General features: G+C 44.6%; 1 protein-coding gene across 2 annotated transcripts; it reads left to right on the forward strand.

Annotated features, from left to right (window-relative positions):
- Positions 1 to 12,651: 12,651 nt before the first annotated feature.
- INS (insulin) lies at positions 12,652 to 16,504 on the forward strand. 2 transcript variants are annotated; one of them, XM_034769087.1, is made up of 3 exons: positions 12,652 to 12,919; positions 14,072 to 14,327; positions 16,268 to 16,504. In XM_034769087.1, exons 2-3 carry the CDS (start codon positions 14,141 to 14,143, stop codon positions 16,399 to 16,401), a joined length of 321 nt encoding a protein of 106 aa, XP_034624978.1. In that variant the 5' UTR covers positions 12,652 to 12,919; positions 14,072 to 14,140; the 3' UTR covers positions 16,402 to 16,504. The 2 variants fall into 2 exon arrangements, with proteins under 2 accessions (XP_034624978.1, XP_034624977.1); XM_034769086.1 differs by having other exon boundaries at positions 12,656 to 12,919; positions 14,115 to 14,327.
- Positions 16,505 to 27,874: the final 11,370 nt, after the last annotated feature.

Here is a 27,874-nt window from a genome sequence, read left to right on the forward strand (position 1 = left end):
GTGAGGGTGCTCATTCCGAAAGGGAGGATTTTAATTATTTTACATTGTTCAAATACAAGAAACTAAATATATATAGTTACTGTAGCTCCATTGTCCCATTTCTCTCCCCTCCCAGCAAGCAAGCAGGCTGGGTAAAGAGAACATCGAGGGGTCGAAGGTGCCTTAGCAGGAGTGTCTTATGCTTTGATTCAGCAAAGCACTTAAGCACGTGCTTAACGTTAAGCACGTAGGTAATCCCATCAGTGGTAATCTTTGTATTGACTTCAGTTGTGTTGGATAACACCCATCATGAGATTGCTCAGGTGCTTAAAGTGAAGCATGATCCTACGTGCTCTGTGGGGCCGGATCTGGAAGCTACAGTGCCATTTTCCCAGGCCTCATGACATGTGGAGTCAGTTTGTATAAAAATGACCTGGAGAATGAACGAGCAACTGGTCACTGTTTTAACTCTCCTTTAAATGAAGCATGCTGGGAGGAGGAGTTCTGGGGCCGGGAGGAGGAGGAAGATACAAAGCCTTCATCTGATTCAGCCTTTAGTTTATTCACTGATATTTGTGTATACTAATGCCTTGATGAATGGTTCTCTCACTGTTGTTGCTGCTGCTGTGGATGGATCTGTCTGTCTGTGTAAAGAAAAACAATTTATTTTTCATTTCAAAGTCATGCTGCTGCTCACATATTATTAATAATAAAGATTATATTTCTGGTCTAGCATCCTGGGTTTGGTTTCTGTGTCTTTTCTCATTTCCAAACTGAGACCAGGCCCCATATCTGCAGGCAGGACACAAACATAACAAGGATCCGAGAAGGCAAAAGATCTCCGACTTGTCCCTTATACACAGGGTTTTTGCCGCACCAAGCGGCGAAAAAACCCCCCCAAAGCCTGCGATCACGATCGGCGGCAGCTCCACCGCGCCGCTTTCTTCTTCGGCGGCAAGTCCTTCCCTCGGAGAGGGACACGGACCCTCCGCCGAATTGCCGCCGAAGAGCCCGACGTGCCGCCCCTTCCCCTTGGCCGCCCCAAGCACCTGTTTGCTCAGCTGGTGCCTGGAGCTGGCCCTGCTTATACAGAACATTGATTTAGTGAGCCATTGTATCCTAGGGAACAGGCTTATTTGTTGCCTTCACAAGGTGTTATTAATTGCACAGTTACTCATATTGCATTAGTGGAGATGTCTTTTTTCTTAGTAGTAAACACCAAACAGAAGCTTGCTTCAGCCTTGCCTTCACTATCCTTTTCCCCTTCTTAAATTCCCCACTATTACTACCACAAGTTCAGCCCCAGTGGTGTTAGTAATGGTAGGAGTGCTAGCTTAGCCACTGTGTCTCTTTGTCCATCTCTAGGGGCTAAACCACATGGGGTATGTCTATACAGCCAATCGCAGCAAGCCTCCCAATCCGGGTCAGCAGACTTGGGCTTGTGCTACCACTCTAAAAAATAGCTGTATAGACAGACAGCATTTTGAAGTTGCAGCTTACCCTGGAGCTCGGGCTTTGAAGCCCACTCCACGTCCAGAGCTAGCCCAAGCCACAACTTCAAAATGCCATCTACACAGCTATTTTTAGAACACTAGCATGAGCCCAGGAGAGGTTTGTGAGTCTATTACTGTCTCAGCACTAATGGGGTTGGTATTCTGGCTCAAACATTGGTGGCTTCTACTTTTAGATCCAGAAGTCCAGGGTTCAATCCTCACAGATGACTTAGGGATTATCTAGGGATGACCATGAACAGCCTAGGGTTGTCATTACAAGTGCACTTGTATAGGAACCAACGCATGTTATTAACTGTAACACAAAGTGATTTTGATGGGGATGAAAAATGCACCTGCTGCTGCTGCAGTTTTACTCTCTATGTCTAGACCTGCTCTGAGCAGAGATACAGACAAGCCGGTGGTTAACACAGCAACAGCTATCTACAGCACTGTGTACATTAGTGCGCTCACCAGAGGAGCCACACCAGTGGTAGTATAAGTGGGAAATTATATAGAGAGAAAAGAGGCATGCACCTTGTTGAATCAGTTTGTTGAGTATGACAAACTTTGGATCAGACTCAAATCACTGCACAAATCAGTGCAGTTATATGTTTCGGGTTTTTATTAAAGAGGATTTTGTCCTGAAAATATCTAAAGTATTTCCTAGGAAATGCTTTGTTTTTAGCAAACAAAACATGGTCCAAGTACTATTTTTTTTTAATAATAATTGTGTATTATTCTTCAGTGACAGCTTTAGAAAAAATGGTGACAGCTGGCTTTGCTGTTCCACAATGGCAGTCTGAACTGAAGCTCTGCCTAATGTGTGTCACACTGTTGGTGTGGGTATGTTTGTGTTTTCACATAAGCACCTGTGAATTGATTTGGATAACATAAGAACAGACCTGAACAATCACCCAAAATTCGAATCAAGTGCAAATCAACCTCTTTTGGGGGGGGGGGGGGGAGGGGGGGAAGGGAAGGGGAGACAGGCAAAAAAAATGTTCTGTACTTTTCTTAGTTTTCAATAGTCCAGCTCCTTTGCAGCTGCGCATTATTATGTTTGGGACTGAAAGCAAAAGTCCTATAGAAAAGCTGGTCTTGTGCTATTTCAGGCTTGGCCAAAAGCAGGAAGTATCAAATATCTCATGAAAATGCCTGATTGAGAGATTTTGAGCCCCATTTTGCTGACTAACTAGGTTTGGCGAGATCACATAAGGATTCATGGTTAAAAATATATAAACACTGACTACAAAACAGAAGTCATACTGATATGGCGTTGTTGAGTTCTCAACATACAACTTCCATTACAAACTAAGCAAACACATTACAATTATTATACTGCCGGTTTCGTAGACTTAGATTAATAAAATGAGCGGTTGGGGGCCGAATGTTCAAACCTGCACACCCTTTTTATATATGCCTGCCTTGCATAGATACAAATCAGGATTTGTGCATGACCACGTCAATATGTGCACACAAATCCTGGCTTACATATACTCATTGGGTATTGTACAAGCACAAGTCATGTTTGTACTCCACTGTGAATGGAGGAGTTTTGCATGGGCAGCTTTCAAAACCTAACTAGAGATGGATCCATCTCCCCCCACCATCCAAAAAAACAAACCCTGGCACTGAACAACCCAGAATTTTGAAGAGCTTGGATCCAGATCTAAATTCCCAGTGTCAAACCCTGGATCCAACCCTAACCCAACCTCCAAACCTTTAGAGGTTTGCCCCGCATTGACAAAGAGAGAGCTGTGTACATACATTACTATATAACACACTAAAGATTCAGCCAGAGGGATGCTAGCAGTGCTAATTAGGAATGAAACACAGGTGCTTTTTGAGATGTGAGCCAAAGGGATGGCAGATTGGTGACTCAGAGTTAAGCAGGAACCATCTTAATTGGTCTTGTTGGAGAAACAATGACGTAAGATCCATTTTTATCCTTGCTGTTAAACGCTCTTACCCTTTTATTATTTACGGTGATTTACTATGTCTACACACTTGGTAACTGAGCAATGAAATGATTTCAAAAATAATCTTATGGCCTGGGAAGTATTAGATATCCTGCTCTGATGATCTGATGTAACAAACAATAACCCGAGAGAGAGAAAAATAGTGAGAAAGGCGAGTTGTTCATTCTTATTCCACTGAGGTCAGCCCTAAATAACTCTTCTGCCTCCCTGTGGGGGCACAGACAAGATAACAAGGACAACAATGTCAAAGCAAAGTACCGGGCCCCTCGATTTATAGCTAAGGCCAAACCACTAACGAACAGATTGGAGCTTTCTTTCTAAACATTGATAAGAACTGAGAGGAGGTAACTTTGAACTAATAGGAGCAGATCCTCAGCTGGAGCAAGTCGGGAGAGCCCCCACTGGTAGTGATAGCCCAGTGCCTCGCGTCACTTCCACACCACAGTGCGAGCAAGAGGGATTCTGAAGCACCAGATGCAGGCTGCACAGCTGACAGCCCCTGTGAGAGGGACAGCAGAGAACCAGCTCTCCACTAATTAGCTCCCCTAAGAACCTAGAGATTCATGTGCCTGTCTCCAACCAAACCACTCTCCAGCCTATCACTGGCTTAGTTTCTGTGGACCCTGTAATACTAAGGGTGCTTATCAGTGGGATTTACACCTCGTTGTCTAGGTACCAATAAACCAGTAGTCAAAATCTACCCACCAGTTACTGCTGTGCCTCTAAGCCTTAAGTGCTCAAAACAATCCACTTATCCAGTGATTATTATTGGTATCTAACCCCCAAGGGATTTGATAGATTTCCAGAATAATTGGGAATGTCTTAAAGACCCGGGTCTCTCTCTCTGTGTGTGTACACACATGAGAGAATTAACTCTTCTGTAACCTCATAGTGCTTCACAGGGCCAGGGGCTATTCAAGAGTTAAGTGTAACTGATGATAAAGAAAGTTATGGATAAAATAAACTAATTCCAGGCACAAGCCTCAAAACAACAGCCACCCCTCCCTGTATCTCAATTTCCCAATCTGTAAAATGGGAATAAATAATGTCCCTGACCCTTCTTTGTAAAGTGCTTTGAGATCTGCTCATGAAAAATGAACAGAACTAGGTTTTATTAAGAAATCCAGTCGACACAATGGTCTTTAAAGTCATGCTGAAGGGCAAACTGACTTATTTTCAATAAGAAATACTACACTTGACCTTAAGCTTAACTTAAACTACAAGCCTCCTAGATGATCCAATCTTCCATCACAAACAACACAATCTTCTACTTTATTACTTTAGAAAGAAGCACATGTGGAGAAGCTTAACCAAAGAGGGAAGTGTGGATGGAAAGTAGAATCATCTGAGCTCCCAGGGATGTGAAAAGGGATGAAGGAATTGGGCCAATTGTTTCCTCCCTGCTACAATGTCACCGTTGGATGAAGGAATCATAGTAAGAGCTGGAGTCAAGAAGCCATGTGCTGTGTATAGCAACCACTTTATTGAACCTTCTGCCTTATGAACAATGCAATGTATTCTTAGGTACCAGTACTCCTTATGTTCATTAGCTACCTATTGATATACACAGATATATCTCCTTTCTCTAGCAATCTTGTAACAGATCAGATCTGATGGTAGAATCAGATACAAAACCCAGGGGAAAGTCTAGTTGACTGTACTGAGTTTTGAATCAGGCTCTCGATTTTATACTATGGCACCATTGCTGTGGATGGCACCCTACTAGGGTGACCAGATGTCCCGATTTTATAGGGACAGTCCCGATATTTGGGGCTTTTTCTTATATAGGCTCCTATTACCCCCCACCCCCATCCCGATTTTTCACACTTGCTGTCTGGTCACCCTACACCCTACAAACAAAGAACAAGACAAAGTTCCCTGCCCGGAGGAGCTTGGAAAGTTGTGAAATCCAGCCCGGTAGCAATATTGCTCCTCTGGCCTCATAGCTGGAGGGAAGATCAGGTCAGGCCATAAGAGGTGTGCCTGGCTGACAGCCTGGATTAGTTTCTAGAAACAAGCTGGATTGCTTTTATCCCAGATAGTGGAGTGAAGTCCTTGTTAGCTTGCACAATGTCCCTTTGGACGCAATGATCTCTCTCATTGTACGGCTCCAGATAAGCCTTTATAGCTCGCCACCACTGCTCTTCAGCTCTCTGCCTCCATATCTCCCACACAGACAGAGATTCCCTGCCACACCTGCAGGCTGAAGCTACATCCCTCTTCGGATACCACGGGCTTTTAATCCTGTATTTACATCCCCTTCTTGCTCTCAATTCACCCTGCGTTTCCACTGCAGCTCCCTCATTTCCCGATCTGTTTGTTGTTGTGTGTAATGCAGTAGCACACCGCGGCCCCATTGCATGATGTGCTGAGGATTTAATATGAGCTATAGGAAGCTAATCAAACTCATGGTGAGAAACAGCCCTGGAGCTTCCAGTCTAATGGAACACAGGATTGGAGGGGATAAAGGTGAAACAACTTCCCCTCTGTGTTGTGGGACCTTGGGAACAGACCTCCTGACTCCTAGGCCAGTGCCCTACCCTCTAGACTACATTACATCCTCATCTCCTCTTTTGATTATGCTGAGCATAAGGATTTAGTATGAGAGAGCAGCACATGCAGAATGACACAGAATATGGGTGCTGGGTGGCACTGTGAATTGATGGACTGGCCTTTCATTGTTGGACTCCCGGAAGCTCTATTTTCCCACCACAGATACAAAGCAGCTGCCACTGACAGCAAGGGGATTTACTTGCATACTGCAGCTAGAGAAACAGACCCCTGGCTTCAGATCCAGATTAGATCTCGGTTATGAGTTGGCTTGTTATTTCCTTTGCTAAGTGGATATCATAAAAGCTGCTACACAACACTTCTGATCTTTATGAGAGGCCCTGTTGCTGCTGGCTCAGTAAGAAGATGCAGTGGCAGAAAGGTCTGTGGAAAGTTCAAACAGTGCTCGCATGCATTATGCCTAGCTCAGCTACTATGGGTTTCATAGACAATGAATTCGTCCACAATTGAAAAAAAAGAAGATGACGACAACAACAGGTGATCCCTAGAGAGAATGAGTCCATGGTCTCTGCCCCATTTCCAATAAGAAAGGTGTCCATATTACAGAAACCATAATCACAGCTGACAGAGCAACTGACTAATCAGCCTGCCAAGGACTGAACTTCTGTACCTGTTTAATGGAGAAAGGGCTTCCGTTTTTACTGCTGATCCATATCCTTCACAATCACTGACCCATCTGCTCTCAGTTTGGATTTCTCAGTGGTTTGAGCAGCGGCCTGCTAAACCCAGGGTTGTGAGTTCAATCCTTGAGGGGACCACTTAGGGATCTGGGGCAAAATCAGTACTTGGTCCTGCTAGTGAAGGCAGGGGGCTGGACTCAATAACCTTTCAAGGTCCCTTCCAATTCTAGGAGATAGGATATCTCCATTTAAAACAAAAAACAGTTGGACATGGTTAAACAGCAGCGTGATAAGATCAGGCTGGTGAGAGAGCTGGCAGTGGCATGGGGACACGGCAGCCCGAACAGTGAACACAATACAAGTGAGGCAACTAAAGCCATGGGTGTGACTTGTGGTACCGATTGGTTTACTCACTGAGAACTTGTTCATCCCTGAATCTGACCTTTGGTTTCAGTAGAACTTGCACAAACTTGTAATCGTTAACCAGTTCCCCCATAATAGTCCTGTTATTTTTCAGGACAGCGTTCGAAAATGCTAGACATCTACTGTAGTAAAGGATTTATTGTGCTGGCAACAGACTGTAAAACCTGATTACACGACGCTGAGGATTGCCTAAGCCAAGTTCCCATTGATATAAGCACTTAGGGTTGGGGGAGGCACAAGTCTTGCTGGAAGATATCAGCTCTGGACGTGACTTGAAACTATGTCACACAGGGCAGAAGTCATGAGCAGTTCAACAACCCTTCTCAACCCCCCACAGCATGTTCTTCTGTCCAAATGACCAGAGGATGAGGCGGTGCAGGGGGTTTGAACACACTGTTCAAATCTGGCCTAAAAATCAAAGAAATGTTTATGACATTGGCCCGTTTCCATCTAATTAAGTGATGATTCAGGGGTAGGTTCACCCCACAATGAAACTGACTGAGCTGGTCGAGATTTTTCAGACATCTTTCATTGAAAGATGGCCTTCTTTCAAACTCTCAACTTTTTGCAAAAATTTGTCTTCATTGACATCGTCCTTCTTGCACAAAATTTTTCAGAATATTTTAATCAACATTTTATTGAAATTTATATCAGAATCATTGTTGATATTTTTCATTCACTGAAAGCCCATGTTTGAAATGCAATATAATTGATAATGATTTTTGGGCAAAAAAAATCATAGAAAGTTTTCGCAAGAAGTGGAAAATGGGTCTATTCTGAACTCCAAAACAACTTCAAAATTTTGAATTTTCCCCCAAATCATTTCCCCCCCCCATCTGTAAAAACAGAGCTGCCATGGGGAGGGGGCGCCTCAGGGCGGAGGAGGGGCGGGGAGCTGCCGCAGGGCTGGGCGGGTGGGTGCAAGGTGGACGTTTCGCCAAGGGCACGAAACTTCCTTGCACCGTCCCTGAGTAAGATATGATCCAAGTTGTGGTTTTGGAAATACATAGGGGGTTTCTGCTGATGTCTGGTAGCTTTCCTGCATCTGAGCTGGTTGCATTTGAATGTATAACTCCTTCCGGGATTTCCCTATGATGTTCCTTCAGTCTCTCTTTTGCTCATTCTCACCCACCTCTTGCATTCAGACTTTTCTGGGAAGGATCAGGATGCTGAAAGGGTCCTGCTTATCAAAGCTCATTTTAAAACCTCCAGAGTTTGCGATATATGTGAGGATGGAGGCTTTAAACAAAGAGATCCGGGTCTCTTCTCTGCAGCAAACCGTCACGGGCACCCAGAGAGTTTACGGTCTGGCTTGTCTACCGTGATGCTTTTGATGCTTAATAGCTGTCACTAGTGATTAAACTGACAAAGAGCAGGGTTGAGAGCAGACAGCCTTACACGGTGCCTCTGCTCAAGGCACACTGTTCTAAGGTGTGGAAAAGACAAGGGGATAGGAGATATAAACAAAAGTCTAAGCAAATATTTAATGGCATAGCAGAGACTCATTCCCAATTATACAAGAACAAGGGAGCACTAAGGCAACAGATAAACAGGAAACACTTTTCTAAAATGGCACCTCTTGCCATTAACCTATGGAACTCATTGCTATAGGATATTATTGAGGCAATCAGTTTAGTGAACTATTGTTCTTCAAGAGCCTAAGATGTGCAGTATATTGATAGGGTACACCTAACCACGTTGCAGGAGGGGGAACTATAAACATCTAACTTGTAACAGGACTTGTGCTCCTAAGTCATTTATGTATTTTTGCCAATGCCACCCATAATGTCAGAAGCTTAACAGGCTGTGGGATTCATTACTTTGGATCAGTATATTGGGGGAGATTGCCAAAGACACAGAGATGTGGTAGGCACCCAGTTTCTATTTGTGGTTTTGAAAATCTCCTGAACATTGGATTTACTCTAGGAAGCAGGTAATACCCTATCATAGCCCAGTGGAAAGCAGGCCTGATTAAGTGAATTTACTCTACTCAGATCTTCCTGGCACCCAAGCCCCTATGCCTGAATATGCTGCCAAGTCACTCAGTAGTGCATCAAAAGGCTTTTGGGGGGACCGTGGGAGGGGGTTGATGGGGATAATGTTACATAGTGTGCAGAGATGCTGTTAACTTGTTTGAATGTCATGGCAGCATGAGAAAGAGAGAGAGAGAGTATCTATAGCGGAGGACATGACTGATAACCGTGTGTTAGATCTATGTGGGTAAATAAATCCCCTCTCCATCCATGTATCAGAGGGTTGCCACTTTTCACAAGACTTTCTGCTCCCAGAGTCATTTAGCAAACACATGATACTGTATTCCCTAAAAACATGAAAATGCCAAACAGGAGTTATTACTACAGAGCACTGATAGCAGAGGAAGAGATGATCCCTTACCTAAGGACTTTAGGCCATTAATTTAGGTAATTTAGACTGATTCAGCTCTCATCATTTTTTACATTGGTCTGACTCCACTCATTTCAAAGGAATTCTGATTTATACAGGTGTAAGAAGACAATCAGGCCCTTAATTTTGAGATTAAACAGGCGAGAGAATTAAGAGATATAAGGTCCTGAATTTCAGAGATGCTGAGCGTCTGTAACTCCAGTGAATAGTGTAACAGGATACCAGAAGATGGTCCAATCAAAGGAGTCCAGATTTTTTAAATGCATTTCTTTTACTGTGGGTCTTTGCAGAAAAAGTGTGTTTTGAAGAGGGTGGCACAAGTGGATTGGCGGCAGCAGGCACGGGAGCAGGAGGAAGTGAGCTCAGATGATGTACAGTAGCTGGAGCCATCTTGTGAGGGTGAGGCAAGAAGCTGCAACCTGCTGTGGTAGGTTACAGCAGTGTTTGAAAGTTGAGCTTACTTTCAGGAAAATGAAACTAATGCCCCCTGCCCCTTTGCTGGTTAGTCCTTTTGACCTCACATACTTTGTGCAATGATGGTGTGGATCTACATAGTATGATGCTTTCTTTCCTTTCTTTGATGAGCAGTGAAATAATTAAATGTGTTGACATTTAAAGTATCATCATTGGCATCTGGTTAGCACCCATTGACATGAACAGAGCATCTCACACCTCAGAGCTATTGTTTCAGGCTCTCTGCAAACTCAGGTGCAAACATCTCTATAGCGGTTCAACTCACTTCATGTTCTGAAGGTTTTCTTCTCAACCATACCAGCTAGAGACTGGAGAACAACAGGGAGTTCCACCCACGCCCAACACTTTGGGAAACAATGGGCAAGAGCAAATCAATAAAGTAGTCAGTGACAAGGCGTGTGTTGTGATCAGATAATTAGAAAGAAGGGTGATTGTAGCAGCATAATTCTGTATCGAGTGGAGGGGAGTAAGATGAGTTTCAGGAAGGCCAGAAGAAGAGGAAGCTACTGAAGACAAAAGTAAGATCAGGGCCCGTGCTACCATTAAGGCAAACTAGGTGGTTGCCTAGAGCGCCAAGATTTGGGGGCGCCAAAAAGTGGTGCCCCCAATTTTTTTTTTACAGCATTCCTACGCCCCCTCCCCGAGTGCGCGGTCACCGCTCCACTTCTCCTGCCTCCCAGGCTTGCAGCGCCAATCAGCTGTTTGGTGCTGCAAGCCTGGGAGGGAAGGAGAATTAGAGCAGGGGCGGAGTGCTCGGGAGGAGGCGGAGCAGAGGTGAGCGGGGGTGGGGAGCTGCCGCACGGCTCCCCGGGGAGCTGCCATGGGGGTGCCTCAGGGCGGTGGGGGGGAGCTGCCGCAGGGCTCCCCACCCCAGCTCACCTCTGCTACGCTCCCTCCCCGAGCACGCCATTGCTGCTCCACTTCTCCCACCTCCCAGGTTTGCGGTGCCAATCAGCTGTTTGGCGCTGCAAGCCTGGGAGGGGAGGAGAATTAGAGTGGGGGCAGCGTGCTTGGGGAGGAGGTGGAGCAGAGATGAGCTGGGGTGGGGAGCTGCCGCACAGCTCCCCAGAGGTGGGAGCTGCTGCAGGGAGGGGGCGCCTCAGGGCGGAGCGGGGGCGGGGAGCTGCCGCAGGGCTTGGGGGGTGGGTGCAAGGTGGAAGTTTCGCCAAGGGCACGAAACTTCCTTGCACTGGCCCTGAGTAAGATATGATCCAAGTTGTGGTTTTGGAAATACATAGGGGGTTTCTGCTGATGTCTGGTAGCTTTCCTGCATCTGAGCTGGTTGCACTTGAACCTATAACTCCTTCCGGGATTTCCCTATGATGTTCCTTCAGTCTCTTTTTTGCTCATTCTCACCCACCCTGTATTCTACTATGAACCAAACAACTACTCCTCATGCTTTTTATCTTCCATAATTCCCTTTATTGCTGTGCGATAGAGACATAAAGGTAATAAACCTCTTAAGAGGAGCGGAGATGTCCACCGGTTTTATTTTCCCTATTGATTTTGTATCATTTGGATACCAGTACGGAAGTACAGAATAATAATAATAAAAAAAAAAACCCACGCCCTGTCTGCAGTGTGTAGTTTTATATAGCACCTTTTTATGCTACAAGTGCTTTCCAGAGTAACGTAGCATCTGGACAGGCAAATGTAGCAGCCATTATGCATTCAATATGAACTCCTAAGAAACCTAGAACGACAGCAACCTCCTGACTCCCATATATTCTGAGGAGAGAGAAACATAAATTCTGCACTTAGCTCCCTACGTTCTGGAGCATTCTAGTAGAAATTCTGTATCATCTTACGGTGAATTTGTTTTATTTTTGTTTTTATGACTATGAATAATGTAGTCAATACAATAGCCCCTCCATTATTCATTCTGATATTCAATTCTATTTATTTTAATTTCTCCTCACATTATAATATGCTAAATGTTATCATTAGGATTCAGAATTAACAATCTAATAATATAAATGGGGTAGCTCCCACCTCTCCAAGCTATTCCTTCAGGTTTTCTGCAGACACCAGTGCATTGGTTTACATTTGGGTCACAGTTTTAAGTTTTCCATTGGAACCCTGAAGGCAAGAAACCTGATTCGTTAAAAAAAAAAAAAAAAAGAGGTTCATAGATTCCAAGGCCAGAAAAGACCATTGGGATAATCTGGTTTGACCTCCTGTATAACACAGGCCATAGAATTTCCCCAAAATAATTCCTAGAGCATCTTTCAGAAAAACATCCAATCTTGATTTAAAAATTGCCAGCAATGGAGTAGAATTCTACAGAAAATCACATGGCAGCAGAAATTTTCATCAGAAATGTTTTCCGGGTCCAAGATCCAATTTCTGGTATTTTATATATATATGTGTGTGAGTGAGTGAGAGATACAGATATCCTTCCCTCTAATGAAGTGTTTTCTTTCCTCTTTAACACCTAGCTCTAGCACAGTCTCATCAACAGCTTGGCCTATCGTCAGTTACTCAGTGGGCTGAAATTAACCTAACATATTAACATGTTTGCTTTTGTCTAATTTTACACTTCAGAAACAGCTGTTGAGACTGGCAGCCACTTGGCCCCCTCAATCCTGGCAGTGCCTATTGCCCAGCATTAGTGTAATCGTTAGAGCTTTAATAGCAGCATTATCTCCTGCTAAAAGGGTCACCACAACTCCAGGCAGAGCTTCTGCAAAGCGAAAACAGGCTACAGGTGAAATGAGATGGAAACTGCAAACTGTTGCTTCTATCTTAACCCTCCTAAAGACCTGTTGACACTGTGCAGAGAGGACTTAATGTGCCTAGGCAGCAAAAATTTTGGTCAGGGGATCGCTGAGAAGGTGGAGCTCTGATTAATTTCTGTGTTGTTCGGACAAATGCAAAAGGATATAAATACACTGAAAGGAGGATAGGGAAGTCACTATAAAGCAACTCTTGCCTCTCCAAGCAGACCTCATTTCTTCTCCTGCTGCCACCTAGTTAGGTAAGTCCATTTTCCTCTCTATCACCATCATCTCAGCCTCTAACTGTGTTTTTTTCCCAAGCCCTTTTCTTAGGAGAATGTAGTGCCAGTGAAAGGTGTTGGCTTGTGATGTTCATAGCACAGGTGGGCAAGTGAGAAGAGGTGACCGCGGAGGCTCAACAGTGAAAGTCCATCTTGAGTGTTTTCCCCACAAAATATTCATTGCCAGGGGCAACCTGCTAGAAGGGGGAGAAACCCACATCTAAATGCAGGCTGAAATAATAATAATAAAAAAAACCCAGCTCCTTATAATTGGGCGTTGTGGGCTGCCTCCTTATCCAGGCCCTGGCTGAAATGCATTGGTAGGATGGGTAGGGAAGCTGGCACCGCTATGGCACATGTTGTACCTGTTCTATGGATAAGCAGAAGCTGCCTGATCAGGTCTGTTTCACCCCTTTGTGTGCACCTTGGGATTAACATGGCAGAAGACTGCAGCATTCCGTTCAAAAGACTATGCCCCAGATCCTGGTGTGTGCAATAGCCATCCCCTAACTAGCACCACATGACTAACATAACTAGCCATAGAAGGGTCATCCTGCTGTAGGAGGGTCCTCTGCTGCTGCAGAGGTGCTGTTGTGGCTCCTACAGTACAAGCCTCCCCACCAGCGCTGGTGTAGGGAATATGACTGGGGTTTCCATATGCCCCACTGAGCCCTGACTGCTTTGCTGCCCCAGGATTTGAGGAGATCATAGGCTATCTTCGCATTCTTCCCCGAGGCTCCAAGCTGTGGCTGATGTGCAGGAGTTAAGAGCAGTTCTCTGTTATTTCATACTCAGGCACATAGGGTCCAGTCAAGTTCTTTGGGGGAAGAGGCCAGGGGGCGATAAATTAGACATGAGCCATTTTCTACTTGACTGGGTTCCATACGTACTGGGTACGAGCTGTTTTTTTAAATGTATTATTATTAATGTAATATCACATGGGAGGCACCAAAGTTTCCCTGTGACTGGGATTCATAAAGCACCCTCTCACCCATGCTTCTGTGGGATTGTTAGAGGGGCCCTTCCATCACCTTGCGTTGACTCTCTTGCCAAAAGAATTAAAGGCTTTAAGATGCACGACGACATAAGTCTCATATTAAACTCTCTCCTACCCACCCTCCCTGTCTCTAGCTCATTCTCCCCCTCACTCTTTGCCTCATTTTCCCCCTCCTAGCTTTCCTAGGTCTCGCCCTTCTCGTCATGGCTCTCTGGATCCGATCACTGCCTCTCCTGGCCCTCCTTGCTCTTTCTGGCCCCCCTATCAGCCATGCTGCTGCCAACCAGCATCTTTGTGGCTCACACCTAGTGGAGGCCCTCTATCTGGTGTGTGGAGAACGGGGCTTCTTCTACTCTCCCAAAGCCCGACGGGACCTCGAGCAGCCCCTAGGTAAGTCAGTTCTTTCCAGCAGTCCCACTTGCCTCCCCTGCAGCTCACATCAGCTTCTTTCCCTTTGCAAACCACTTCTCTTTATGCAGGAACTCGCAGGCTATGTATATATGTGTAGGAAGCATGTTGCTGAATCATAGTGAGAAGATGCTTCTCCATCACAGGGTGGCTGGTGAGGAAAGGGGAAGTCTGTATTGCAAGTGTTGGCAGGGAGAAAACTAGGGCACAGCATGTCTTAATAGTTCCATCTGTCCGTCAGGGCACGCTGTTGAAATGTTAGCAGCCCTCTTCTCTTCAATGGAGCAAAAATGTATGAAGCAAAGAAATGATTCTAATTATTATTATTATTATTATTATTAATGTGTATTGTGGTAGAGCCTAGTGATCCTACGCCTGGATCTGGACCCCATTGTACAAATACTGGAAAATCAAATTTCAAATGAAGCTTTTAAAAAAAACGCAAAGGCTGGCTGCGTGGTCCTGCAGTAAAGCAACATGCTGTAGGAATTATCACTGAAGGCTCACACTTGTCTCCTCCCTTGGAAAGCAGGGGCTGGGAACAGTGCCATTCCCAGCTCCTGATGGGCTCATAAAGTGCTTCATGCTGCCAAATGGCTGACATGGAAGTGGTATTGACAGGCACCACGGCTCTTCTCAGCCAGTTGGCTGAGCACAAACCATCTGAAGGAAGGACAAGGCTTGTCTACATGGTAGCCCAAGATTTCAGGTGCATTCCAAGGGGAAGAGAGGCTCCTCCATTCAAAAATGTCATGGTGTCAAAATCAGGAGCTCACTTGGGTGCCAGTGGCCCTGTAGCATCTGCCTGACTGAGGTGCAGAGTGAATGGGCTTGTTTCCAAACTATTCTGTTTGACAGTAAAAGGACTGGCTGGAAAATTTGAATTGAACAGGAAGCCCCTTTGTGCTAGGAGATTTCCAAACATAAAACAGAGAGCCCCAGAGAACTACTAAACAAAGACAAACAAAGAGCCAGGAGAAAGTGATGCAATAATGGAAACGGTCACAATTTTTCCATGTAAACTTTTGTAGTTGTACAATTGCTTTTTTTTTTCTTCCAAGCAAAAATTTTCATTTCATGTGAAGTTTTCCACGTTTTTCATTGAAAAGCCAAATATTTCTATTGAAAAAATTTCAGTTAATCAAAAATTTGGAATTTTTTTGGTAAAAGTCCTCCATTTCCCCCAAAAAACTTTTCACCAAAACATAAACATGTACCATGTTCCAGTCATCCCTAGGCTACATGCAGCCAGTGAAGACGAAAAGGCTATTCAAGATTCAAGAGGCAACACATTCAACCTCACAACTAACATTTGCCCACAATCCCTTGGGCAGTGTAGTTGTTTGCTCAGGCTCACAAGATGAGGACCTTCTGAGATATTTGCAATTCCAGCCTAACTCATCTCTATGTAACAGAGAAGCACATTTTTACAATAGTCTATTACCAGCCAGGCACCTCATTTAGCTCAGAAGATCTTTCTCCATCTCTACAAGTCCCCCACAATAATTCCACACCCTCTTCCTTTTAGTATTGCCAATACCCATCAGGCATGGCCCCTCTAATGAATTACAGAACCTGGTTGGAACATGAAATACAGGTAGCATGACCAGATTGCAAGTGTGAAAAATCGGAACACTTTTTTTTTTTTTCTTTCCGGGGAGCAGGGTATAGTTGTGTATATAAAACAAAGCCCCTAATATTGGGAGAGTCCTGAGAATATTGGGACATCTGATCACCTTAAATACAGGGTCTCTATATGCTACAATATTAATAAAGGGAAAATAAATTCAGTTTCCCCCTATTTTCCAATCAGCTCTATACAGGAAATGCAGATCACTATAAAGAGGTACCCCAGCTGAGATAAAACAGTCAAAGGTAATTCTATATATAATTCCACAAGGTTTTCTTCTTTTTCCTGGCAGTGAATGGCCATCTGCAGAATTCAGTGGAAGAACTGCCATTCCAACAGGAATACCAGCAAGACAAGAGGGGAATCGTTGAGCAATGCTGCCATAACACCTGCTCCCTGTACCAGCTGGAAAACTACTGCAATTAGAGGAGACAAATATGGAGGGGAGTGTGTGTCTGTGTGTGTGAGAGAGAAAGGCACTTTCGGTATTGCACCTTTAAAGCAATTGAATAAAAATGCTGTGAATCTACTCAAGGAGCTATGTAATTCATTATATGTTTGCCTCTGGAGCCTACTCTATGTTTGTTTAAGGAATCCAGAGTCTGAAAAGTCCTTTGCAGTCTGATAGGTCTGAATCAAAGGGATCAGAAAGGAGTGGAGTCACCCATCATGTAATAATGCCTTTACCCAACTCAGAAGACTTCTTGGGAATCTAAAAAGCCCTAAAAGCAGAGAACGCAATGCTGAACTGGGCATGTCAGGGTTAGTAGTAGAAAACTACCATCAGTGACTTAGCGATGGGTGGTAAAAGGGGGTTTAAGATGAAGCATGTCTTGCCAGCAGCTTATTCTCATACCATCTCCATCAACACTTGATACTGACCAACTTTCTGTAGGTCCATGGTCCAAATATAGAAGGACTGCTGGGAAAATGGAACTCAGGTAGCAGAAGATAGCAGGGCTCAGGCTGCTATAAGCAAAGAGTGGAGTCATCTCTTAACTATAACTGGTTAAATTAATCATTATGAACAATTGATTAAGTGAATCCAGCCCTCTTTCTGTATGCAAATTGCCCACAAGTAGCTCATGGTTATTAAAAATGTGTTTGTTTTTCAACAGTCTTTAACCAATAGTTGATATAAAGCTAATTTCAGTGAAAGGAGTTTCCCCAAGCCATTTGTAGTGAGTACTCAGTGTTCAAAATGTGCTGTTTGAGCTGTGCTCCATGTGGAACATGGAATTGTTTCTGTTCCTTGCTGGGATTTCCCTGACCCTTATAACATACTGCCCCTTCCACTCAAAATAAGTTGTTGCCTCACAACATGAATTTCATTTCTTGATTAATCTGATCTCAGCTGCAGCCCTGAAAGGCACCTACACAAAACTGCCTCGGTTCAATAAAACAAACAAGGTTACCGAGATTCAAATGCCGTATGAGTGGGAGACCATTCCCATCTTATTTTTGCACTCAGGGTGTTTAACTTTAATGTTCCTTTTTATGGGGTGACACTGCATTCCCCCCTGTGCTCTGCACTAAACATCCCGCTCTTATCCAGAGAAACAAGTGGGTGAGGTAATTTCTTTTATTGGATCAACTTCTGTTGGTGAGAAAGACACGCTTTGTAAAGGACATTCAAGTCCACTCAGTGAAAAGCAAGCACCTCAAGGTGGCTGCATCCATTTTATTCCTTCCTGTATCTCCACTGAACTGTTTGTTCATTTGTTTGCAGGAAAAGAAACCCAATTCTTTCCTTTCAGAGACAAATTTTGATAATTTCACTTGGAGCTCAGTAGATGAGGGAGGCTACTGAGACATATTAGGGCAGGTCTTCACTACGGGGGAGGGAGGTGTCGATTAAAGATACGCAAATTCAGCTACGCGACTAGCGTAGCTGAATTCGACGTATTGGAGCCAACTTACCCCGCTGTAGGGACAGCGGCAAAATCGACCTCCGTGGCTTCCCGTCGACGGCGCTTACTCCCACCTCCGCTGGTGGAGTAAGAGCGTCGATTCGGGGATCGATTGTCACATCCCGACGAGACGCGATAATTCGATCCCCGAGAGATCGATTTCTACCTGCCGATTCAGGCGGGTAGTGTAGATCTAGCCCTTCCCTGAAACAAAACAATAAATGGTCAATTTTAAATTGCTGATAAGCAGCTGTTTTATAGAGCATCCTCACTGGTCTGCAGGCTCACAAGCATAACTTGCACTACATGGGTTCTACCTGTACATGCCTCCCAGAGATTCAGATGCCCCATCCTCACCCTGTCCCCAAGTCCTCTTCATAGAACCTGGCCCAAAAGATGTCAGAACTGCTGTCTCCCACCAAGGGATCACAGTAGACCACGTGCCATCTTTTAATATGTTCCTAGAGTACAGCTCCTAGTTCCACCACAATCTCCTAGTTTGCCAGATTCCACCACAATCTGGCAAAAGTGGTGACAAGTTCAAGGACTGGAATAGTGTGGGCTTGTGTGGGTCACCTTGGCAGAAGTGCAGGTGGGAAGCACACCTGCACAAAATGGAAAATCAAACAGCATGAGACTTTCCGTCCAGTAGACCTCTTCGTAGCTAGGTACTTATACGGTCCCTATCATTGTCATATCTGACCGCCTCAGACATTGATTCATTTATCCTCACCATACCCTGGGAGGTAAAGCAATGTTGTTATCCCCATTCTACTGATGGGGAACTGAGCCACAAAGGATTCAAGCCCAGTTCTAGTGAAAATCCCTTCACAGGGACAGGATTTCACCCAAAGAAATTCAATGATTTGCCTAAGGTCATGCAGGATGGGGGGTTAATCCAGTGCCTTAACCCCAGGACCACTCTTGTCTCAGCATCTCACTCCTACAGCTGCCACCATCCTGGACTAGAAACAAATCTCTTTGGCCTCTATTCTATAGAGCTGTGGTGCCTGTGGTTGTGCTTGGGAGACTCAGGCCACAAACCCCAGGCTAGGGAGATCTGACGAGATCTTTGCATGGCTGTTCCACTGAAAGCAGCAACTAGCTCCAAGCCAGGCTGAGTATCATTTCATTTGTTTGTAGGGAAGACTCTGGAGAAGCACTTATCATAGCTATGCTAATGCCGAGTGAGCTCACCAGGATTCAGATTATTGCAATAAAAATACCAAGAGCAATTACTAATGATAAGGCTGTTATTTAATTAAATTCAGGCATTTAGCTTAAGTTCCAGCAATCGCACACTCTCTATCATGCCAGAAGAGCAGCGCTAAATGGAGCCACAGAGACAGAAGAGGGAATCTGATGCTGACTCCACTCACAAATGTGGAAGGCCAAACAGCCCAAAGGAAGAAAACCTCATGAACAGAGAGCCTTGTGAGGCAGACGTTCCTCTCCTCAGTGACTGGATTTAGAGGTGCCAGAGTAGTTCTTTCCTTAGAGAGAAACACAAATTGGCGTCCCCTTAGAAACAGCTGAGGAAGAGGCCTGCTTAAGTGAGTCTTGTCCAAGGTCAGTCAATTGTGACCCGGAGCACAACACAGTGTCACTTTTCACCATGAACCTGTAGGATCTGCTGTGCTTTAGAGGGAAGAGCTCAAGTAGTACACACTTGCTGCAGAAAGTGGCATTGGTAATTCAGCAGGTGGCACTCTTCCTTTGAAATTGGAACTGAGCCAGTGCCCTCATGTGTCACTCTGCTACTGAATGTACCGTCTCTTGTACAAAGCGTAAAGCTGTGCAGTTGGTCATTCACTCTCCTTAGCACAGGCAAAGTCAGACAATGTTGCCAGACTTGCAGCAATAGATTCCCTGGGATCATGGGGCCCACTAATACAGGTAGATTATACCATTATTTACTGCTCTTGCTCCAGTGCTGCTTTGTGAGATGGAGCTTGGGGGTGAGGTGGGGAGGGGGATGTCTCAAGCCCCCACAGGGAAGCAGGATGTCTCCCCATTTATCTTGGCCCACAAGCATGGAGTACAATGCAGATTCTTTTTCTTCCTTCTCAGCAAGAATCCTCCACCCCCCTAACTCCTCCTGGCCAAGAACATACACCACTTCTTTGGCCAGAACCCACCCCACTGTGGGGCTGAAATCCTACCTCCTTACTCCTTCCTCCTTCCTCATCCATAGCTGGCATGAGCTCAGTTCTGGGTGGGTGGGGAAAGTTACTCACTGCTTCATGGGCTTTGCAGGCGAAAGCCCCATCAAAGGGCTTTACAGGGAGACCCAGATTTACCTACACCAGCCTGGATGCTGTGGATGAGAACGCTCAACCTGGGTGCTCACCCAATAAAAGCACCTTCCCCACTTGGTCCTCTTCACAGAGCCTGACCCAAAAGATACCAGAATTCCTCCCTCCTCCTCCCAGAAGAGATTCCCAACCCCCACATTCTTGTGCTTGCACATGGGCACCAAGAAAAGGTTTTCTCACCTGCTTCCACTGCCCTCTTTCCTCCTCCCTCCCCTTTCCCTTAGACAGTCTGCTTGCATATAGAGGAGGAGAGGGGATGGGAAAGGCAGCTCCTAGTCAAAATCAGCAACTTTCAGGCACCTGGGATTACATTCCTGTGTATTTAAAGCACTCAAATACCCCAGCAATGAGTGAGATATCAATGCCTGGAGAAAAGGCAGTTTTACAATTTTTGTTACATGCTGTCAGAGATGAACAGTGACTGCCCAGAAAAAAACAATCAAGGCAGCTGCACACATTTAAATCCCTGAACATTCCTGGGGTGCTATATATCTCATGCAGGCCCCCTAGACGGGCATTAGGGTCAGAGGGGAAGCTTTGTATATTGCATCGTTGCCATTGTACAGGTGCTTATCAAAATTAGAGGAGAAGTGTCTTCATTATCATTAACTCTTTGTATGACAGTAGCACGTAGAAGCCCCAGCTGAGGTCAGGACCCCACTGTGCTAGGCGGTGTCCAGATACGTGTCAAGAGTGTCTCTGCCCAAAAGAGTGCAGTGTCTAATCAGACAGAGGTTGGGAGAGAGGAATTTATCATCCTTGTTTTACAGAGGGGGAAACTGAAGCACCAGCAGATTAAGTGACTATTTCAGGGGAGCAGAGGAAGTGTGGGTCAGAGCCAGGAACTGAACACGTATTGCTCAAGTTCTGGCTTGGCACCTTAACCACAAGACCACCCGTCTTCTCTGGTGTGTCTCTTCTGCTTGGTAGCAGTAGACACTCCCCACTAGAGCAAGGGCTTAGCCTCATTCCCCCTCCTCTCAATGCACAACATCTACTGAACTGTAGCTACATCTGTCTGCCTCAGACTATGAAAGGCCTGGCTCTCCCACCTCTCCTAGGGAGAGGAAAAAAGTTGGTATTGTGAAGAGTCTCATGCACTGAGTAACTGTATTTTTAAAAAACAACAAGGAGTCTGATTTATTTGGGCATAAGCTTTTGTGAGTAAAAACCTCACTTCTTCGGATGCATAGAGTGAAAGTTACAGATGCAGGCATTATATACTGACACATGGAGAGCAGGGAGTTACTTCGCAAGTGGAGAACGAGTGTTGACAGGGCCAATTCAATCAGGGTGGATGTAGTCCACTCCCAATAATAGATGAGGAGGTGTCAATTCCAGGAGAGGAAAAGCTGCTTCTGTAGTGAGCCAGCCACTCCCAGTCCCTATTCAAGCCCAGATTAATGGTGTTGAATTTGCAAATGAATTTTAGTTCTGCTGTTTCTCTTTGAAGTCTGTTTCTGAAGTTTCTGTATTTTTAAAGGTGACCCACAACTGGGAAAAATAAATCAGTGCCCTTTCATTCTTCTTTGTGCTGTATTAAAAAGGCCTGAGGTTTTTGGTATATTCTTATTTTTTCTTAAATGAGGAATTCTTGATCTTATTCATCACAGATGATAGGTACTCTGGTTTTACTGATGTAACTACATTGAGGTAAGTGCAGTTACATCCCATGTTGATTGAAGCTCATCAACGCTTGCCTTCCTTGTTTTTGCTAGAGGACTAATGAACTCAGATTTTCTCTTGACTGATTATTAGGAGTTTCACTTGATAAGCTCTTAGACAATTTGACTAAAATATAACTTCCTGTCTCCCTTGCTCAAGTTTCAGTCTCCTTGCTTCTGCCCGGGTTTGGAAGTTAGCTTTCAGCCCAGATGCCCCCCCTTCTGTCAATTGCTTGTGCTGTGGCTCCTCTCTTTCTCTCCCCGACGCAGGGTACTTCCTCTTTGTGACTCAGCTCTCCAGTCAGGTCACTAGATCATGACCCACTTCTGAGGTTTCAAAGTCCCACTAGACAAGCTGTCCATATGCCTTCTCAGGCGGTCCTCTGTTCCAGTGCCAGGTACCACTTTACCAGGAGATGGTAGGGGAACCACTCTTCCCTGTTCCAGCCCAGCAACCCTACAACTAGCCATCTAGATTTGCTTAGCCTCAATCCTCATTGCTGTTTCCCTAGGCAACTCCTCCAGCTCTTTGCCTTTCTGTGAGTTTGCTACCAGAGCTTTCTCCAGTCCCCAGGACTACTTCTCCCCTCTAGGTCTCTTGTAAAACACTCTAGTCCAGAGCAGGATCCCAATGCTCTTCTCCCCCCCCTCCCTTCTTATCCCTAGCCAACTCCCCTTTCTTCTGTAGAGTGACTACCAACCTCCTACCTGCAGCCCCTTCCTGGCTTTATACTCCTATATGCCAGCTCCTTCCCCAGTTGGGTTTCATCTGCCATTAGGCCCTATCAAGCCCTGGTTCCCCTCCAGGTACATCACATAATGTTAATTGGCCCCTCCTGGCCCAGATGAATCCACTCAGGGCTTCTATGGGTTGAACACCCCATTGCACAGCTCTTGTAATGTCTTAGTACCCCTAGATCTCCAGTACTCCATGGAATTCTCCGGCACAAACTGGGCAGCTCAGACCTGATATTTCTAATGGAGAAAAAAATCCCAAGCAGAAACAACATTTTCAAGCCTTCTTCAGACCTTATAAAACAGTGAAGAGGGTGACACAAATGCAATTTTTTTCCTTTGTAGGTCACCTCTATGTTGTTATGGCAAACTCCAGTCTGTCTGGAGGAGCTGAACTGAACAGCTGATTCCCCAGGCTGCAAAGTGAGCAAAGATGGAGGTCTTGCTTGGCATCAGATCTACACCCAACCTTGTTGTCTTAATCTCAGGCAACTGGAGAGTTCCTGAGGCATAACAGGTGCTTCCCCTATTAGGGAGAGAGTGTTTTTCCCTCCCTCTCAATACTAACATAAACAAGAGTGTGTCAGCGGGATAAGACATGGGAGAGCCATCACTGAGAAAGCTCATCCTGCTTGATTCTTAGGGAGAATTAATAACATCGCTTTGCAAACCTGCCCAGAGTTTGAGATGGGGGTGGGGATGGAGAATGCAGAGCTAGCATTTCTGGTAACCAGAGGGATGAGAGAGCGGGCAAGGACCAAAGTCTATTCTCTCTGGTTCAGCTCGTATAACATCAATAATGTTTAGTCACTTCTAACAGTGTCTGAACATTGTCCAGGCTGAAATTGCCTAGTGAGGCCTATTCATTCCATTGCTTCCAACTCTGCTGCATGGAAGGCACAGCTGGAGGATAGGGAAAAAGGGCAAGTTAGCTACCTTTCTTGCCTAACCTTTTTCTGAAAGTGATGTAAGCAATTGCTCAGAACAAGTCAAAAGTGCCTTTAGTTGTCTACAAACTACTTGACTGTTTTTTTTAGGAATGGGATCTATGAGTCACACATATTGTAACCTTTCCCAGTAACTATACTTTCCTCTGCTGCTTGTGGAGGGTGAGGGGGTAGGAAGGTAGGGAAGGGTATATTTTACATTTGAAATAGTATTTGCTAAAAATTCACCATTGGAATGAAGGACACCACATTGGGGAAGTGGGGAAGGAAAGGGAGAGGGGGACAAAGGGGAAATGAAAGAAGAAAGTAAACTACACAGGAAAACTTAAAGGCAAGCCGTCATTTTGAAGAATCACAGGCATCTCATCAGACCTTGCCTACGAGTCAAAACTAAGCCATCAACATAAAGAAAGACGTCACTAGGGTTAGCCATACCATGACACTCCTGAATTTGTTAATTTCCCAGATAGACCTGAACTGAGCTTTAGTTTCACAGACGAGGCGGAATATTTCCCTATTCGGATCAACCAAACATGGACTCTATCTCCACCATATTAATAAAATCAGAGCTGGGGATCATATTTCTGAGAGCTTTTAATTAAGATACCAGTGTTTTGTATTAATGTAAACAACTGGCAGCTTTTTCAGGCTAGATGTCTACACAGAACTAAAACTCCTATCCCATCATGCGACAAGTCTTGTGTAAATCCTGAGATGGATTTATTGAGGGACTTGAGTTATTCCAAAATCCTGCTCAGGGTTGTGAAGAGAAAATTCCCAGCACTTTACGTTCATTCAGGTCTGAAATTGATTGCTGACATGGAAATGGTAGGTAAAATCAGAGGAAGAACAAGATTATCTCATGTCACATACCGTAGCTCTTCCATGCTAGCTTGATCTCAGAAGGATGTAAGGGGTGGGGGAAAACATGCAAAAGGAAGTTGTGTTCTTTAATATTTTATCATGTAGATAGGAGAAGAAGGAAACTTGAAACAATTGCTCAAGGGGAATGATTGTTTCCCTCCTCTGATAATAAAAAATGGACTCCTTTCCTTCTCTCTCCAGAAATAGTTTTTTCTAAGGTGACAAAGAAAATACAAAATGATAAGCGTCAAACATCAATATACAAGGAACCCAAAAGAGATGCAGCTATTACTCTTGGAGTAACCAGGGAGTGATGGTGAGACTTGATTTTCAGAGCTCAGTGACTAGATATATTCAAATGAATTATATAGGTTATTTTTCCTGGGAATGCTCCCAATGGTCCATCAAATATTTATTTTGCACAACTCAAGAATTAAGGTTAGTAGTTGCTGACATGAAAATCTCACTGAACTAGTTAAAACAGTTACAATTTGTGATTCGCCTGTAGTAACAGCTGTGGGACTCCATTTATTTTACAAGGCTTTCCAACTTCAAGACTGAATCATAGAATCATAGAATATTAGGGTTGGAAGAGACCTCAGGAGGTCATCTAGTCCAATCCCCTGCTCAAAGCAGGACCAGGAATGTCACTATGGCTCAGCTAGTAGTCAACCAACAGTCCTTATTCCATTTTACCAGGAGGTAATCTGAACTGTTGTGTTTGGACATAGTGGATGGGTTTTCTGTTACATCCCAGGGAAATTACCTCCATGTGCTAGAACCTATGGAGGTCTAAAAAGCCTCTGAATTGTAGAAACTCTGATTACTTCTGGATTCTACAATTCAAAACTCCACAAACTTTCAAAGCAGGGTGTGACAAAGTGCTAGGTATGAAACCCTGAGTCAGCACTCTGTTCACAGAAGCTCCAGTCAGGCATAGCAGATGGGAGCTGATGAGGCAGAGTTGTGCCTAATTTGTGGGTGGGACAGGGCAGAAAGGCTAATGAAGCCATTAGCCAGAGCCCACAAATAGGCACAGGAAGGAAGTGAAAAAGGGAAAAGCAGGCAATGAGAGAGAGAGAGTGATTGATTGATTGATTGCTCTCCCCAGCTTGTAAAGGTGCTAGATATGCTGTCAAAGTGGTGGGACTCAATTATAAATAAACTGCGCAGGGCATTGAACCAGTACAGGGGTCTTTGTGTGGTTTGTTGACCGAGACAGAAGCAGGATGGAGGAGGCCCTGTTACACATGGATTTGGACGATGCTTCATTTCCGCTTCCTAAGTGATGTGGCAAAGTGAAGACCAAAGTGGGACAGGGTGGCGGTTTCTTTTTCAGGTGTTTTGACGGCTTTCTTGAAAAGGAAGCAACACACTAGAAATGAATCTTTGTAACTAACAAATCTTAATAAATGGATCTATTTTAGATGCCTGAGAATGTATTATTAAAATTATTTGTCTTACAATAGCACCTAGTAGCCCTGGTCATAGACCCCATTGTGCAGGACGCTGTTTGAACTGAATATAAGTGTGAGCAAAGCACCTAACACAGATATACTGTGCACATTAGAATTTCAGTTCCTATTTATACTCTATGCAGCGTCCAAATAAAATCGCCACTGCATCAACCTCAAAACCCCTTTCTAAAGAGCAGAAGCTTTAGTTCTGTTCTCCTTGCTGCCTGCATTATCTGCCATAACTTGCTGTTTCAATGACAGAGCATTACCATCAAGGACAAAAACAACGTGGAGATAGGCTAAGAACTGTGCGGATGGGGGAGAAAAAGTTCCTTTTACTGAGACAATTGTCAGATGTTGAGGAATGCGGCTTCCCTTTGGCTAGGACAAATTCCACTATGGACAGGGTTAACTTGAGAGAAACTATGGTCAAATGAATCAAGCATAGAACTGGGAGCCAGGAATGCCTGAGTCCTTATCCCAAGTCTGTTGTTGATTCCCCATGTGGCCTTGAGCAAATCAGTTCATTTCTATGTGCCTCTGTTTCCCCCCATCTGTAATAAGGGGCTAACATTCTTCCTTAGCTCACAGGGGTTTTTAAGAGCCGTAATTAGCTACCATATTTACAGTGCTATGAGTGCACATCAATAAGAGATCACTGTATCCAGATTCTAGACAGATACAGCTTTAAATAGAATTATTATTATAATTAATTGGACTGTGGAAGTGCCTAGAGGTCCCAGCCCCTTTGTGCTAGGTGCTGCACAATTAATTTGCAGAAGTTATGTCAATGCAGTTCCATTTTCAGTGATGGTCTGGTCATGGGAAAGCAGATAAGAATGTTTTCACCCCGAGGGTCTCCTTCAGCCATGGTAATGTTGATTCCCCTCCCCCCCCCCTCGAAGATGTTTTTGGGAATCACTTTTAGGAGCAAATTTTCAAAACTTGGCACCTAAGTTGCACTTTCAAAATGTATGCTGGCACCCATTTTGTGCGTATATTCCATATTTGTCTGCTCTGACTGGCATTTCCAAGTGCATGATGAGTAATTGCAGGTGCGTGTGTGTCTATTTGTGCCTGCAGTTACCAGCTTTGCTGGTGCGAATGCTTGTTTGCCTACAGTTCTGTGTGAACTAGGGATTCTGTCCACATACACATTTTTGTGGATGCTGTTTAGACAGCCACTAATAGGTCCTCAACTGGTGTATGTTTGAGCAGCAGCACTGAAGTCAATGCCATGCCAGTATATGCCAGCTGAAGAGACGGCTCCTAGTTTGAAATATTTGGCCCTTGATGCTTTTCAAGCCCAGCTACAGTGTAGCATGCAAGACAGCTCTAGATACACATCAGGGAGGTGGTCAAGTAACAACCTGAACTCACACATGCCTAGGACAGACAGTGCCCCGGTTTGTAGCTCAGGCAAGATTTACTTATGGAATCATCTTCAAAGTTCAGCAGGCCCACTGCACTCACATAGGAACAGGACAACTCCCCAGCTCTTATACTCCAATGAAGAGCTGTGAACACTTGTTGTGGATTCCTGAAGGGTAAGTGACTCAGGGTGACAAAATGTGATATCCCATCTACCCCATCATTGTGCTTTGCATCATGATCTTTGCAGGGCGGGGAATATATCCAGAGCAATTTATTCTGACTCAGCACTCCTCGTGAAGTGATTCTGTGGTGGTGGTGAGGCCTCGTGCCTGACTAAAATATCTTGGCTCTGCTATTCTTGCAACAAACATACAAAGGTCTCATGCCAGCAGTGGAGGGCAATTGGAAGAGAATGCAAATAAAGACTTAAGTTCATTCAGATTGTTTGAATAGAGAACTGAAAACTAAGCTGCAGAGCAGATTGCGAAACAATTCTTTTGGGCCATGGTGTTGTTAACATTGCCTAGAAAGAGAGGGATAAAAGTTATCCTCTGTCTCTGTTTGTGAACGTTTACCAAAAAGGACTTGGTCTAGTTACCAGGAAACAGGGTTGAATCACTCTGAAATAAATGA

Source organism: Trachemys scripta, chromosome 4 (assembly GCF_013100865.1).
Source record: "Trachemys scripta elegans isolate TJP31775 chromosome 4, CAS_Tse_1.0, whole genome shotgun sequence".
Classification (NCBI taxonomy): domain Eukaryota; kingdom Metazoa; phylum Chordata; order Testudines; family Emydidae; genus Trachemys; species Trachemys scripta.

Coding starts and splice junctions, on each gene's coding strand:
- INS (XM_034769087.1), top strand. CDS start 14,141: ATGGCTCTCTGGATCCGATCACTGCCTCTCCTGGCCCTCCTTGCTCTT. Junction 14,328..16,267: donor GGACCTCGAGCAGCCCCTAG/GTAAGTCAGTTC, acceptor TTTTCCTGGCAG/TGAATGGCCATCTGCAGAAT.